The sequence below is a fragment of the Pocillopora verrucosa genome, chromosome 5, assembly GCF_036669915.1.
Source record: "Pocillopora verrucosa isolate sample1 chromosome 5, ASM3666991v2, whole genome shotgun sequence".
Classification (NCBI taxonomy): Eukaryota; Metazoa; Cnidaria; class Anthozoa; order Scleractinia; family Pocilloporidae; genus Pocillopora; species Pocillopora verrucosa.
The window spans coordinates 28,376,500-28,391,587 of NC_089316.1; the positions used below are offsets into that span (position 1 = coordinate 28,376,500).

The following is a 15,088-nucleotide window of genomic DNA, read 5'->3' on the forward strand; positions in this document are numbered from 1 at the left end:
GAGAGTTTGTTGAGTGTTCTTCAGTTTATGTTTTCGTGGCTGAGTTCCGTTTTTCTTTCTTCGAATGTGTAGACTTTCTACAGAATCTGTTGAATCATGAGCAGAGCTGTAACGGCGGATTTGAGGCGCAACAGCATAGATTTTCTTGGCGTGTCTGGTTCGTATACAGAAAAACTCTCTTCGAGTACGAATTCGATCGACGGCGAAACCATACCACTGCGGAGAAAGGGTTTTCAACATGAGCAAGATTCGAAGAGGAGCGGAGATTTTTCAGCTCACAATGGACACAGAACTAAAGAGGATAAATCTGTGGGATTTAGCTCAGGGAGAACATGTGGTTGTCGTCCGGAAGAATACCGAAAAATACAAAACTACTGCTTTCGATTTCTGGAGATGCCTAAAGGACCTTTTAGCATCTTGTACCATGCTCTTTTGTAAGTAGAAACTTTTCTTGTTGATCGTTACCAGAAGCGAAGAAATTGATATTTTATCGGCGAAAATTGGATGAATCTCGATTTATTTCGTTTAATAACTCGCTTCATCGCAGGAGCTGACGACAAGAAAATGGGCACTTTTCTTTTGTTGTTAAGTGAAAATTAGTTCCTAGGATCTGTTTCTCTAAAGGCAATAAATAATTCGTAACGTCTTCCGATCTGTTTTAATTTTAAAGCGATCGCATTTTCACCTGGGGTTCGTAAGTGTACAAGTTCCTTGTTTTGATATTTTCGCACTCGACACGTCAAGTTTTTACTAAACAGTAAACACACAAACATGAATATAACCGAGCGTGGTAATTTTCACTTTCAATTCTACTACGTGCCCAACTGAAATTTTTTCCCGTGCGTTTTTAATACCAAGATAATGCTCTTCAATCAACTTTGAAATTTAACGCTAATTAGTTCACTTGGATGTGCTCTCTGCTTGCAAGTCGAGATAATTTTTTTGCTATTAATTAGCCTTGCGTGAGAATTAAAACTCTTCGCATTGCAAATTTTAGCGATCAGATGGGAACTTATTCATGAGATTAAAAGGACTCGAAGCTTTGATTTACTGTACAACGAAGTAGACCTTGTTGAGGACTAGGCGCACTTTTTAATAATGAAGTCTATAAACGGTACCTATTTGTACTGGTAAGACTGAAATATTATTTTCTTGTTTCTTGTCAAATTATTCTGGTATAGCTTTGAATGGAGTATTTGTGAACTATTGTGAATTTTATTTATTTTGTGCACTCAAAATCAATTCTTGAATCACTTGGAAAGCGTTTTTTCGTCAAAATACTTGGTGAATCCTTAAAATAATCTGAATCGGAACGTTCAAAGCATTTTGTTTTTCTATCGAACACGTAGACCTTATTCAAAATGTATAAAGTTCCCCTGATTTATTACAAATCACTCTCTAATTAACCTCATTTATAATGTGCTATGTGGTTTTCAAGACATGTTGTCGGCGAATAATTTAATTCACACATTATTATACTTTTTGGCAATTATCTCAGTCCCAGATTACATGTTTGTCTTGTTCTTTCCATTCTAGGCAATATTTTTACAATGAACAGCCTTCAATGTTTTTTGCCAAGCTGTTCATTGGAGAGATAAAATTACACTCTACCCTTATATGTCAATCTGCACTCTACGATTTTCCTCGGAAACAAAAATAGTGGTTTCATTTGCATATTCAAAGAACAAACATCTCTCAAATTTTTCATCAGGGAGATCTGTTTTTAAAAGCCAATTGTGAATTATTAAGAAGATTCTGTTGCATTATTTGGTCAAAAAAATAGAAAAGGTTTGGTGAAAAAGCACTTTTTTTCCAACAGATTCTAAATTTGGATTGCTCAAATTTTTTGGCACTGAACCCTTGCTGGGCATGTTTGGCAACTGGGAAAAAAATAAAATAGACCACACAAAAGACTGTTGAAATATTTTGCGCAAGTGTGAAGTCAGCATCGGAACCAATGATCATTTCAAAGAAAATACATTGGGGCAAGGATTCTCCTCTCTTTTCATGTGAGGTTTTCTGCCAGACAAAACTATCTGAAAGAAGCAAAATATGACAGAAACTTATTATATATAAGTGAAAAATATTGCTTTAATATGTGTTTTAGAACTAACCGGCAAAACTTAATTACCTACTAACAAACATTCACATCCTTTTTTTTGTCATTGTGGTAATGTTTTCTTTTCGTCTCAAATTTTTTTATGTGTGTAGTGTTTTTCGTTGATAAGCCTGCAGTATGAGAGTAAAAATCTGTTAATGTAAAATTGGATTCATTAGCCAAGGTCATCTTATCTTAAATGTGTCTCCAGCAGTCTTAATGTGTTTCTGTCTAAATATAAAATCATTCTTCACAAGAGCTGTTTCTGTTTTTTCTGCGGTCAAAAGTATTAGCTACAACAAGGGTTTATTAAGTGCCTGTTGTTTCTGGCCTGTCCAATATCTGTTCCATATTAGTTTTTTTCGTCAAAGAATGTATCCAAGACTTTGGTGGTGTAACAACCTTGCGGTTGTCATGAAAGGAGTCTTCCCATTAATTCCTATCAGAGTGTAAGACAGTGTGTTGAGGTGTTGATTAAATGACAAATGCTTTAGGTGTGAAAATGATATTTGACCATTGAGGAGTTTAATCTGTTCAAATGCTGTTATCCTGGCTAATACATTTGAGTTACCTTTTCTATATTTTCATATAGGGGGGCTTACTTTCACAATTACTGTTGGTACATTGGAGCGTTGCTTGCTTTACACAAAGGAATGAACATGTTTATTTTTCGATGAATTCTCTTTTTGCAAAGTGGGCCTTCATTCGGTATAATTCCTTTAAAATCAGTTCTTGTTTGTCGTATGTATATCTTTTTATTCACACTTGCTTTTGGTCCAACTGTCTCCCAAAAGCATCTACAAAACCACAAGTTTGAGATTTTTTGATAGGGAAAAGCACTGGATGGAAGGACATAATCCTCTTATGATTTTGCTCACAGATTACATAACTTTTTCTGTCACCTCTACTCATGTCAAATCTTATTTACTTAATTGCTCTGGTTTTGGTTTGATATGAAAGATTCTTTCATCCCACATAACAACAAAAATAAACATATCAGATTAATACAGGATGATGACCCCACAAGTGTCTTGGGGCATTTTCACTATGATATATGTCAGCGTATTAATGATGGCATATGCTATGTGTTTAAAAGGTCAAGCAGTCTATTTATTGATTCTGAAGTAAAATTGTGGCATGTATGATTTTCTGAGTGTTCTTAATTTGCTTGCAGATTTTTCCTGGTGATTGTAAGTTTGATTTTAAGTGTGCTGAGCACAGTGCGAACAAAGGAAGAAAACTATGAAGAAGTTTTAGAGACACCAATTTTAGTAGTGGTGAGTGTCTGAGAAACAGTGAACAGAAGAAAGCATTGCATTTGAAAGCTGTGACTTTGATAAGGAGCATGATGAACATTGCTTAAAGCCATTTGTGTCACTGCAGGAAGTAGAAAGAATTTCGGCCACAGAATTTGTGATAAAACTTGCCAATTTGGTGTCCTTTGCCTGACTTGTATGTTGCAAGTTTCATGCATTATTACTAAGTGTTTAAAGTCTGAGATTGAAATAAGAAAAGATTTGCATAAAATATCATGTAATGTGACATTAAACTTGTCAGTTCCCGTTTATTTTGTGCATGTTTTTTTTTCCATCAAATGATCTGTTATAGAAATCTGACAATTGGAAATGATGAAGAGGCCCAGATCTCATATCTAAAGAGCGTACTTAAATGTGTCTTTGCTTTTGAGGTTTCACTAACAAAATTTAATTCCAATTTTGTTCTTTTTACAGGAAATTATTTTAATAGTGGTATTTGTAGTAGAGTATTGTGTCAGATTTTGGGCAGCTGGTTGTCGCAGTGCGTACGTAGGGATTAAGGGAAGATTACGCTTTGCTGTACAGATATATTCTTTAATAGGTATGATTCTCATTAAATATTTAATTTTGTTTTTTCTTTTTGTGGTACTGTGTTTCTATGTGGCTCAGATAATAAAATTAATGTGATCATTAGCTTGTAGTCAAGTTTATGTTTATGTGTATTAAGTCCTGCAGCAGTTGCATCAGGCTTAACCCTTTAACCCCCATGAGTGACCAGGATAGAGTTTCTCCTTACAATATCAATACAACATCAACTAGATAAGTGATGAGAATAAAGCAAAATATCAATTTGGGTATAATTAGTTGATCCAATACTAAATTCTCTGCACTAACTTTATGAGAATTGTATGGTTGACAGTAAGGAGGATTACAAGTTTGATCTGGGACTTAAGGGCTTGACAGGGGCTGCTACAGTTTTGCTGCTCTCCTGTGCATGTCACTTCAGTTTACTCCTGGTGCATCTTGTTTAACATGCTTATAAGCTGCTGCTGTCACCCTTTCTTCCAACCTCACTGCCAAGTATTGGCTCAGTATTTGTAGTCTTTTATTGGTGACCAGTGAAAGAGTGCCAGGGTAGATTAATCAGTCGCAGGGTTGCCATTATTAGTGAGCTCCTGCTTAAGAGTTAGTTCTTGGCTCCAGAAATGCAAAGGCACCTCTGCCTTGCTATTATATGATTTGGAAAGGTTTAAATTCCTGTAAGATGTTATATTTCCTTGAATAAGTGCCCGGGAGGAAGTTATTTAGGTAACTTCAGCAATAGGAAAGTAATCAAAAGAACAGGTAAATTATGCTTATATTATATAAGAACTCTACAAGCACATGGGGACAGAAACAACTGGAGCAGAAAAGAAATTATTTCCCCATACTGATTCCACTGTAGTTGAAGCCTGAAAATTTTAAATAGAGTGGCAATAGAGACAGGTTTTCCTTGAATCCACATTGTTAAGAAACTGGGGGAAGGAGGTGGGGGGGGGCATTTGTTTGACATACAGCCTTGTTGGCACTTTTTGGGTGAAGGTGCTTTTTAGAGTGTAGATGCTTATTTGAGGAAATATAATATGAGGCAATTTTTAAAGGTTAATTGTGTGATTTTTTGTTGCAGATATGGTAGTCATTGTTTCTTCAATTGTAGCTGTGTCCCTGGCTAGTAATATGTCTTCTTCTCCAATTAGGTATTACAACATTTTTTGCCAGTTTCTTGGGTTTGAATTTTTGCTCTCGTTCTTGTACATAGTTTTGATTACATTGATTCTCTGTTTTTATGTCCAAGGTTACTGAGATTTCTACCACTCCTTCGGGTTCTGAGATTCGACAGACAGGGAGGAACGTGGAAACTCTTGGGCTCTGTGATCTTTGTCCATCGTCAGGTGGGAATAAAAATAATATTAAACTCAGTCATCTTGAACTATAAACTTTTCAGTTTTACAATGTCACCCCTGAATCACACATTAACGTTGCTAGAGTCAAAGAAATGATCACCGTTTTTAGAAGTTCTTGATTGTTAAAAAAGTTCTCCTTGTCAGCACCTTGGGAAATGTATTAAGGATGGTATGGAGAATATGCATACTGATGTCTCTGTTTTAAGGGTTAATAAGAGTGATTTGATGTGATATTTCTCTTTGTTTTCAGGAACTTCTTACGACATTTTATCTTGGTTTTATCAGTTTAATATTTGCATCCTTTGTACTCTACATGGTTGAAAAAGATTCAAATAGTGATTTTGACAGCTGGCCTAGTTCCTTTTGGTGGGGAGTTGTAAGTATCAATGTAAATTGACTTTACTATTGTGCTGGAACTTTTTTTTTTTCTGTTAATATTCACTTTTTCTTTCTTGTCTTGTCCACTCTTCTCTTTCTCTTTCTTCTTCCACCCATCTCCTCCCTCCTCTACTTTCTAATTCTGTCCACCTCCTTTATACTTTCCCACCTCACTCTATTCCCTTTCATCTCCCATTCCCTTGGCAGTCTTTTTATCCCTTTTATTTTCCCACACCATCCTGCCCATTCCTTTACTTTCCTTTTTTCCCTCCTTCTCTCAACTCCCTCTTATCCTTCTCCCTCCCTTGTCCTTCTGCCCACTCTGCCCCATCCCCTCTCCCCTCCCTCTCTCCCTTCCTTTCTTCCTTCCCTCCCTCCCTTTCCTTCCCCTTCCCTCCCTTTTTCTCTCCCTCCCTCCCTCCTTTTTCTCCATACCCTTCCCTTCCTCTCCTCCTCCCTCCCTCCCTTTGTCTCTTCCTCCCTCCCTCCTTCCCTGTTATCTCCATACCCCTCCCTTCCTCCCTTATTCTTCTTACACCCTCCCTCCCTCCCTCCCTTTTTTCCATACCCCCTTCCCCCTCCTCCCTCCCTCCCTGCTTTTTTTCCATACCCCCTTCCCCTCATCCTCCCTCTCTCCCTCCCTCCCTCCCTTTTTTCCATAACCCCTTCCCCTCCTCCTCCCTCTCTCCCTCCCTTTTTTCCATACCCCCTTCCCCTCCTCCTCCCTCCCTCCCTTTTTTCCATACCCTCCTCCTCCCTCCCTCCCTTTTTTCCATGCCCCCCTTCACCTCCCCCTCCCTCTCTCCCTGTCCCTCCCCCTCTCTTCCCTTCCTTATCTCCTCCCTCCTAATATAGACAACACTCTATAATGTTTCAGGTCACGCTTACAACAGTTGGGTATGGTGACACTGTACCCTCCACCTGGTATGGAAAGTGTTGTGCTGCTTTGTTTTTTATCTCTGGAATCTCCTTTTTTGCTCTTCCTGCTGTGAGTATTGAGAGTTATTACATTGGATATGTAAAATAATTTACCCATTTAACATAAACTCTTTTACTCCCTGAGTGACCAAGAGAGAATTTCTCCTTACAACAGTGATACAATATCAATCAGATATTAAGTGTTGAGAGTAAAGAAAAATATCAATTTGGGGATAGTTAGGTGATCCAAGGATGAATTCTCTGAACTAATATTACAAGAATTGTATGGTTGACAGTAAGGATAATTACAAATTTAATCTAGGACTTAAAGAGTTAAATGGTGGAATAATCTAAACTTGGTAATTATACTGGTATATTACTTGTATAAGACTGAATTGCACTGTAATGCGCCCAGGATTTGAAAGAGAAACTGAGTGTGTGGAAAAATAAATATGTGGTTTGATCTTTGATGATTACTTGCCTGCATTTAGCTATTTCCAGGTTCGAAAAACTCTCATTTTCAAATTTCCTCTAAATCAAATCTTCTCAAATTCTCACAAAAGTCGGCTTTGTTGACCTGAGAGCAAAAACTGCTAATGTGTATCAAAGGCCTCATTTTGATTTAGGGATGTTGGCGTTCTAAGAAGTGGACTTTCCTCTATACATTGCAATTTGAGCTCTGTGGTGCAGTATTTTGGATCAGTCAGCCTTTTCTGTGTTCTTTAAACTTTCACTATTTGAATGAGGCTGAGTGTAAAACCTTAATTGTGAAAGTAAGTTTTATTTGCTCCAGAATCAAAAATTGTGTTCTTATTTAAGGCTGTATACCAAGGTTTGTGTTATAGCATAGTGATGTTTAAAGCAAAGGCTTAGTGTTTCTAGTAATTACCAGTTGTTGATGAATATTCAGTTTTATTTTTTCATTGTTTTTTCAGGGCATTTTAGGATCAGGATTTGCATTAAAGGTCACACAACAGCAGAGGCAGAAACATTTTCATAGGAGAAGACGGCCAGCTGCAATTCTCCTTCAGGTATTAAAAAAATATTTTTGTTATTTTGCTTAAAGATTTATTCCAAAAACTTTCAATTGTATCTTTGCAAGAACTTTGTAATTTTGATATTTTTCTAAAATAACCCTTTGACCCTTAAGGGTGATCAGTATCTAATTTCTCCTTGTAATAACACCCTGGAAGCAAATGCTAAGGTCATGAGAATAAAGGAAATGATCACCAACTAAAGAGGCTCATTGTCAGCACCTTAGGAAATGTCTAGAGAACAGAAAGGAGAATATGCATACTGATTTTAGTTTTGTTCTTCATCTATTCTCTACAGTCATACTGGCGGCTTTTCTGTGCTGATCTAGACTCAAAGTCAGTAGCAACATGGCTGCCGTCAATTTACTACAATCGCCAGCAGCACCTCTTGAAGGCTGTAATGGAGAAAACCGGCACCACAGGTATGGTGGGAGTGGAAGATGATAGTCCTCATCTATCAGATTCACAACGTAAAAGGAAACGGTCTCTATGGACAAAGCAGAAAGGGTTTAGAAGAGAGTCATATGATGTGCATTCCACTAAATCTGATTCACAATTGACTGCTAATTATGACAGGAAGGCTAGCACCTGCAGTGTATTAGACAGTGATTTTATTGGTGAGACATTGCCCATTTTGTGACTTTAACCCTTTTGAACCCAAGAGTATAAAAGGAAAGCCCATGCACATGTTTTGGCAAGTAGTCTGGATTCAGCCCAGTTTTCAATCCTTTAATTCTGATTAGCAATAAATGGCTGTGTTTTTTATGTGGCGATAGGATTAATTTATAGCAGAGCAGCTCGCATTAAGCCTGTAAAATGTCCAAAAACTCAATGGTACCAGAAAAAAAAGAAAGAAACAGTGCCAGCAACTTTCCTTCAAATGGTCACAGAGTAATGTCTCAGCCATAGACTTGTTAAAACTCTATAGCAAACTCATTCAGCATAGAATTACTTTTGCGTATGCTAGTGTTTCTGTAAAATGTCCACAATAGCCAAAATTTTAAAAAAATTGACTGGCCAAGGATCTAACTCTGGGTAAGAAAGGGTTAAAGTTTGTTATTGTCAGACAAAAAAAGACAATATTTAGGGCTGGTTTTTGTGAGTGATGAAGTTGATGGAGAACGATTAAGAAGCTGAGAGGCTGTGGAAATATTGCAGATGGTGGCATAAGCATCGAATATCCTTACTTTGATGCCAATCTTATCAGATTGGTGCATTCAATCCTGGTGTCCACAAAAAATCCAGAAAAGAGCTGCAATCACAAGTCATCATCAGCCTCATCTGCAGCAGTTCAATCTATGGGCCCTGTTGCCTTACCTTCTATCAACTTCTTCCTGCAAAAATCAGTTCTAAATCTTGTATGGGCATTATATACAACTGAGAGTCATGTTTAACTCTTTCCACTGCTTTGGTTGATAAATTGTAACTTAATTCTCTGGGAACTGGGGGTAGCCCTACAGACAAGCACTTTGGCAAATTTAAGTGCGAAGTTCTGTGAAAAAACTCTGAGAATGTTGAAGATTGTGCCAAAAACTTATATTATATGAATTGAATGTTTCCTAAAAAGTGTCAATGTCAGGAAACAATATTCCACCCAATACTTTCTGCAAGATTGGGTACTGCTCTGTTTTTGGAGATGCTTTCCTTGATTTGGCTTCTGGAGAAAGAGTTAATGAGTGATTCTAACTTTTAACAGTAAGATATGTGTGGCAGATTTGCTGTTTTTTTATTTTTCTCACATTATTTTTGTTTATTTTTCTTTTATTAGTAAGAATGCACCAGTGAACTAGCACTTGCACATTCTTCAGCACTTGCAAGAACTAACAAAGCAATCCACTGTTTTACAGAAAGATAGGCACTAGCCAGTGTGAAATATGGGATTCCTGTAGCATGCATATGCTTGCATAACTGTTTGGTTAAAAATTTATTTTTAAAATGACGAATGAATACTTTGTTACCCTGATTAACACCAACAGCAATGAAAACGAGTGACTTTCAATAATTGAATTTTGCTACAGTAAATTACAATGTTTCAACTGCAAAATCTGAAACAAGTTTCTTGATTAGTAAGGTTGACAGGCATAAAACAAAAAAAAGAGTAAAATTTAAGTTTAGCTAATATTTTTTTTCTTAAAGAACATTCCAAATTTTTTGTATAAATGAATCTGAATTTGGGAATACTCAGGTCACTCAGAGCTTACTCATAAACAATGTTCGTAATCTCTGACCATCTACATGTAAAATTGTGAATGTAAACAAAATAATGTTCAAGTCTGGTAGGCAGACTATCTATAATACTGACCATTGGTATTTCTTTTATTATTGTAAATATGCATGAAAAAGCTTCCATACCCTTTAAATTTAAGTTTTGTCTTAAATTATTGCATGGTACTGCATTTCCTCTACAAGGGACCGCCCTATTATTCTTTGCCTCTCTCCCCCATCTCCCCTCCCCTTCCCCCCCCCCCCAAAAAAGGAGGTGATTGACAAAGGACGGTTTCCAGCACCGTTTTGAAATCAGCTACGCAATGTTTAATTCTTGAATAAATTTGAAAGAGGTTAAGTCCCCTCCCCGAGGGCCCCTAGTCGAGGAAGTACAGTTCAATTAACTAACATTTAAAATTTAAAATAAACTTCGATCTATCTTCAGCTGAGAGTACCAGATCGAAATTCGGTTCCGTCAACAGCCATGACGCAATAGTGACGATGCTGTCATCACATAATGTTCATTGTTCAATCGTTCACTCCAGAAAGCAATCAATTATACCCTCGATTTGGGGCGGTAAGTGATTGACAGTTGATTGACGGTGATTGATAATTATCAGGGAGTCTCTAAACTTGACTTTTGTGATAACAGTAAAGTTGAGCTATTTAAAAGAGAATCTAATAGATTTAAATATGTTATTTGAAACGTGCGGTGCTCTATCAAACTTTAAAATATTGTAAAAATTATGCCTTTGTAGTTCATTTAATATATTTTCCAATTCATAACTTAGACAATTATTAAACCGCAGTGAGAGTTATATTTGACAAAAAAAACTATAACGCCGTTGCACAAAATCAAAGTTGAATGGGACATGATTTTTAAAAGAATATGCTGAATTCAAGGACGACGGTCTTTTCTGCTTGTATAGTTTTGAAGGATATTTAAACTTCTAATCAGGTAAATTTTACATAAACAAAAACTAACATTTGTCTTTTTACTTAATTTTAATCTCGGCCAGGTGGGTATATCTATCTTTATGTATCAAGCAATCATGCGCAGGAAACACTAACCAGTTTGCATATCTTTGTAGTTAATATGTGCTAACCTAAGTATGATGACGTAATCTTAACAAAAATAGCCGCTGATTGGTTGTTATTTACGCGCGAAAATTCAAAACTGAGACACTCAATCAGAGGTAATTGGCGCACAGGTCATCAGAGGGGATTTGTGAGTGCATTTTTTGACGTCACTCGGGCAATGTAGAGTTTGAACTCAAATAATTATGGTAGGGAAACTCTGTTTATTCCATATTCCCGATTAGCTTAACCTCTTTCCTCTACGATATTGCAGATGAAAATGCGCTGTTGGCTTTACAGACAGACGGAGAACGACCATGCATTGAGTAAGTGTCTTTTTTTGTGGATGTTTTAGCCAAATATTCAGGGATTAAATGGGGTTTGTCAACTTTGTTAACTCATATCCCAGCAGTACTTGCTTTCTTCAAAGGTCTTCAATCTCAGCTTTAAAATAAATTACTTTCTTTCCACAGGTTGACAAATGCTCAAAAGTTGGCCATTCGTCTCATTCGAATCCTAAAGCTCAGGGTTGCAATAAGGAAATTCAAGGTTAGGGCAATCCCCGATTACTTTGGACACTTACTTGAAAAATGCTCCAACTTTTTTATCATCTTTTTTTGTACTTTCTCGTTGTGCAGGAGGCTAGGAGACCATATGATGTTAAAGATGTTATTGAACAGTATTCAACAGGTCATGTCGAAATGTTAGCAAGAATTAAAAGTCTCCAGGCCAAGTAAGGGCATAAGAAATATAATTTTAGACTATTATTTGATAGTCATGTCAAGCTAGACGGTCATGGTAGGTTTCAGCGGAGAGAAAATTGAACTGCACCTCTTGGTTTCAAGGAATCTTGCGAGCTGTCACGTGACATGAAACGGAGTCAGAGACCAATCATAATGCCTGTGAGCAACATAACAACCAATCAGAACTCGACAAAAATACACGTGACCAACGCCAGGCACTCCAAGCGCTGCAAAATGCACGCGCCATAATCGTGATTGATTTTGATTGGTCGAGGAAGTTACGCGTGTTTCTGTTGAGCCAATCACAGTGCGATGTTCAGCGAAACTAAAGCACATGCTAGTCTTTTTTTAAAAGTTGTGTAAACTGAACTTTTTATCTTTTTTCTCATGCAATAAATCTCTTCTAAGCGTTGTAGACGTCTATCATTCGTGTGATTACATTTCCAGTGACTCTTCGCTAAAAAAGCAAATGGACGTGATTCAGTGAAGTGCGATTCGCTTTTTTCTTAATGAAAAGGCGTACACCGTGTGTTGTAAAATCTATAGTGGTAGTCGTATGTATGTTGTAAAACCTGTGGCTTATTATTTTTTACTTTAGGATGGACAAATCTCACAGGAGTGAAGGAGGTAGGTAATAAAGTTGTTACACAGGAAATTTGAGTGTTAATTGGAGGAATGTATCGAATCGCTCATCATCCAAAGAAACATTTATCTTACGGCGACGTACAGAAGTTTGAGAATTCAAACTGTGGAACACCTTTCACGTAGAAAACAAGAGTGACAAAGTTTAGTTTTGGATCTGACTGATTGAGAAAATTGCGCATTTTTACAAAAGCTAGTTAAGCGAAACCATTGCAATCCCTTATTGCGTTCAACTTTTCAATGAAAATTATTTTACGAGATACAGGGTTGGAGAGTGCAAGACACTGATACTGTTAAGTTCACGCTAGGGTTGACAAAACAAGATGGAGGGGAAGGGACTGGGCTGTTAGTATTTGCAAAGTTGAAGACTCTTCTTTTTTTTTTTTTCAGATGATGAAGGCGCAGGAAAAGTAGACGTAACCAAAAGACTTTCTCGGGTGGAACATCAAGTGAACATCATAGATTCTAAACTTGAGCTGGTTTTGCAGATGCTGCGGAGCATTCAGAGTACTCGTGAGTCTCCATCGGGTGGCAGCAACTCTTACGATTTGAATTTTCGCGAAAATGGCGACGGTGTTTCCTCCAGGCGCTCCTCAGTGACCCGCGCGCATTCCGACCCGTTAGACGTTCGAACCCAAATGGTTCCAGGCACACACAGCGCTACTACCCACGTGGTAAGATCGTCGGATATTCCTTGCGTGACGCTAAGTTATCCTGAATCTTGCCATAGCTCAGGGTCACGCCCAGGCTCTCTGAGTTCCACGCAGTCGCAGTCCCTACATGGAAGTCTTTCGGGTGGAGATCAACACCCAAACTTGGACCACTTAGATGCAGTTTACGATACTGATGCGACTGCTCTGAACGCCCCACCCTCGTCACGTAATCTTGGAACGGACAAGAGGCAATTATCAGACGTGACAGAAGCGGATGAGAGTCTTGCGGATTCGAAAGAGACTGTTGGTGGGCTGACTCCCCCCGGACCAATTTCTCATCAAAACTCTACTGCGTCTGATACTGATCCCGTTCTGGGGGATACAGACAGCCCTACTGAGCAGAATGGTGAGGAACCGGTGTGGGAAAAAAGAGAAATAGGTTTAGAAACGAGACGGCGTAAACGAAGTCTCTTGAACTTATCAGAGTCCGAAACACAAATGCCAGAACATGAAGAGGTTTCACAGGCAGAAGAAAAAGACTCAGATGAATGCGACGTCGCTGGACGATATCAAGGGACACCAGAACGAAGGGACTCTCTCACAGGGGAAAGGGACACTTTACCAAGGGGTGCTCAGGGGGAGTCGGAAGGTGCTCCATCTTCCCCTCAAACCGTTGAAGAAGGACACTATGATTCATCAGTGAGATCTACGCCTACGCGGATGTCGGCGAAGCGGCGCCCTCTTGTAAAATCTAACCCTGTTGAGGTATAGATTTATCAGAAGCTAAACGTCTCAAAGACTGGCGTGACTACCAAGGAATTATGATCACAGAAAGTATAGGCTTACGCTGAATGCGTCTCCAAGAGGAACTAGTCCAAAAGCGTTTTTAGCCTATTCAGGCTCCGCGCTCATTGAGTGAACGAGATCCCCAAGGGTTTCAGTTGCTTGTCAACTTAGAAAACTCTTTCGTCCCTGCGGATGTTCTTACACGAATTTTCCGCCCTTTCGATGTGGCTGCTGTTGTGAATGATCAACTAGTTCAGCGTAAACCGCGGGCTCAGGAGAGTGGTACTTATTCCTCTGGCCGCGTGCTTTGATCACGGAAAAACATGATGTTAGAGAAATAGAGTTATGTCTCTTTTTCGTGTAAAAAACAAAAGCCGCTAAAAATTCAGTGTTGACCCGCCACGCAACAAGTTTAGAGCTTAAAGTAAACATTAAAGATATTAATAACTACATTTCACGAACGCCATTGGAAATCTTCTCGATGAAAGATTTCCCAGGAAGCTGGACCTCCTTATATGGTGCGATGCTTAATATATACAAAGATTCTTAATTGCATGAGGATAGAGTTTGCGGATAAAATATTGTGAACTAGTTAAAAGTAATTTATTGGAGCGGGCATGATGCTGAGTCAGTTCGTTGCAAACAGAAGTTTTGATCTTTGATCTGAAAACGTGCAATATTCGCCTCAGAAGGTTTTATAATTTGACTGTTGTTGGGTTAGGGGAGGGTTAAGTGCGCAGTTGTTCAGATACTGACATAGATTTGAATTTAACATCAGCCGTGTAATGGTTTTGGACACGAGTTTGGTTTTTAACGAGAGAAAAATATTTTCTCTTGCTTTAGATAATCATGAAATATGAACATTATTTAAGTCTCAGATGAGTGTTTTCAAATGCTGCCCTTTTATCGACGTTACTGAGAATTTTCTCGTTAAAGGTGTATTTTTATATTTTTAAGAGGAACTGACCTGTGTAACAACTATAATAATGTACAGTTTGATAAAAGGAAAAAGTCCCATCATTCTGCTTGGTGTGTTTCTTGAAATTTTTTGGTGGTGTATGCTAACATAGTGTTTCCACCTGTGACATGACTAAACGCAAGGACATTTCTCCAAACACTTTACCTAGTCCTCCATTAAAGGATGTATCTGTCCCTTTCTGGTTAGGATCAGGGACGGTTAAGTTCTCCCCAGGTCTACGCATTAAACAAAATGGAGTCCACAACATATTTTGAAAGGTTCTGCTACTTAAAGTAAACAGTTTTAAGCCTACCTCTTTATTCTCACACTGGTTTGATAGCTGGATGCTAATAGACTGCTTATTGAATGAGTGTCGTAAAACTAAAGCCAAAGTTAT

General features: G+C 38.1%; 1 protein-coding gene across 3 annotated transcripts; it reads left to right on the forward strand.

Moving 5' to 3' along the window:
* On the forward strand, window positions 1-14,753 carry LOC131775268 (potassium voltage-gated channel subfamily KQT member 1). 3 transcript variants are annotated; one of them, XM_066167582.1, is made up of 15 exons: window positions 1-434; window positions 3,273-3,375; window positions 3,829-3,955; window positions 5,021-5,090; window positions 5,189-5,285; window positions 5,548-5,673; window positions 6,553-6,663; window positions 7,529-7,624; window positions 7,926-8,049; window positions 10,278-10,409; window positions 11,184-11,235; window positions 11,383-11,458; window positions 11,548-11,642; window positions 12,251-12,279; window positions 12,685-14,753. In XM_066167582.1, the coding sequence occupies exons 1-15, from the start codon at window positions 97-99 to the stop codon at window positions 13,716-13,718; spliced, it is 2,610 nt and encodes an 869-aa protein (XP_066023679.1). In that variant the 5' UTR covers window positions 1-96; the 3' UTR covers window positions 13,719-14,753. The 3 variants fall into 3 exon arrangements, with proteins under 3 accessions (XP_066023679.1, XP_066023678.1, XP_066023680.1); XM_066167581.1 differs by lacking the exon at window positions 10,278-10,409 and having other exon boundaries at window positions 7,926-8,244; XM_066167583.1 differs by lacking the exon at window positions 10,278-10,409.
* The last annotated feature ends 335 nt before the right edge of the window (window positions 14,754-15,088 follow it).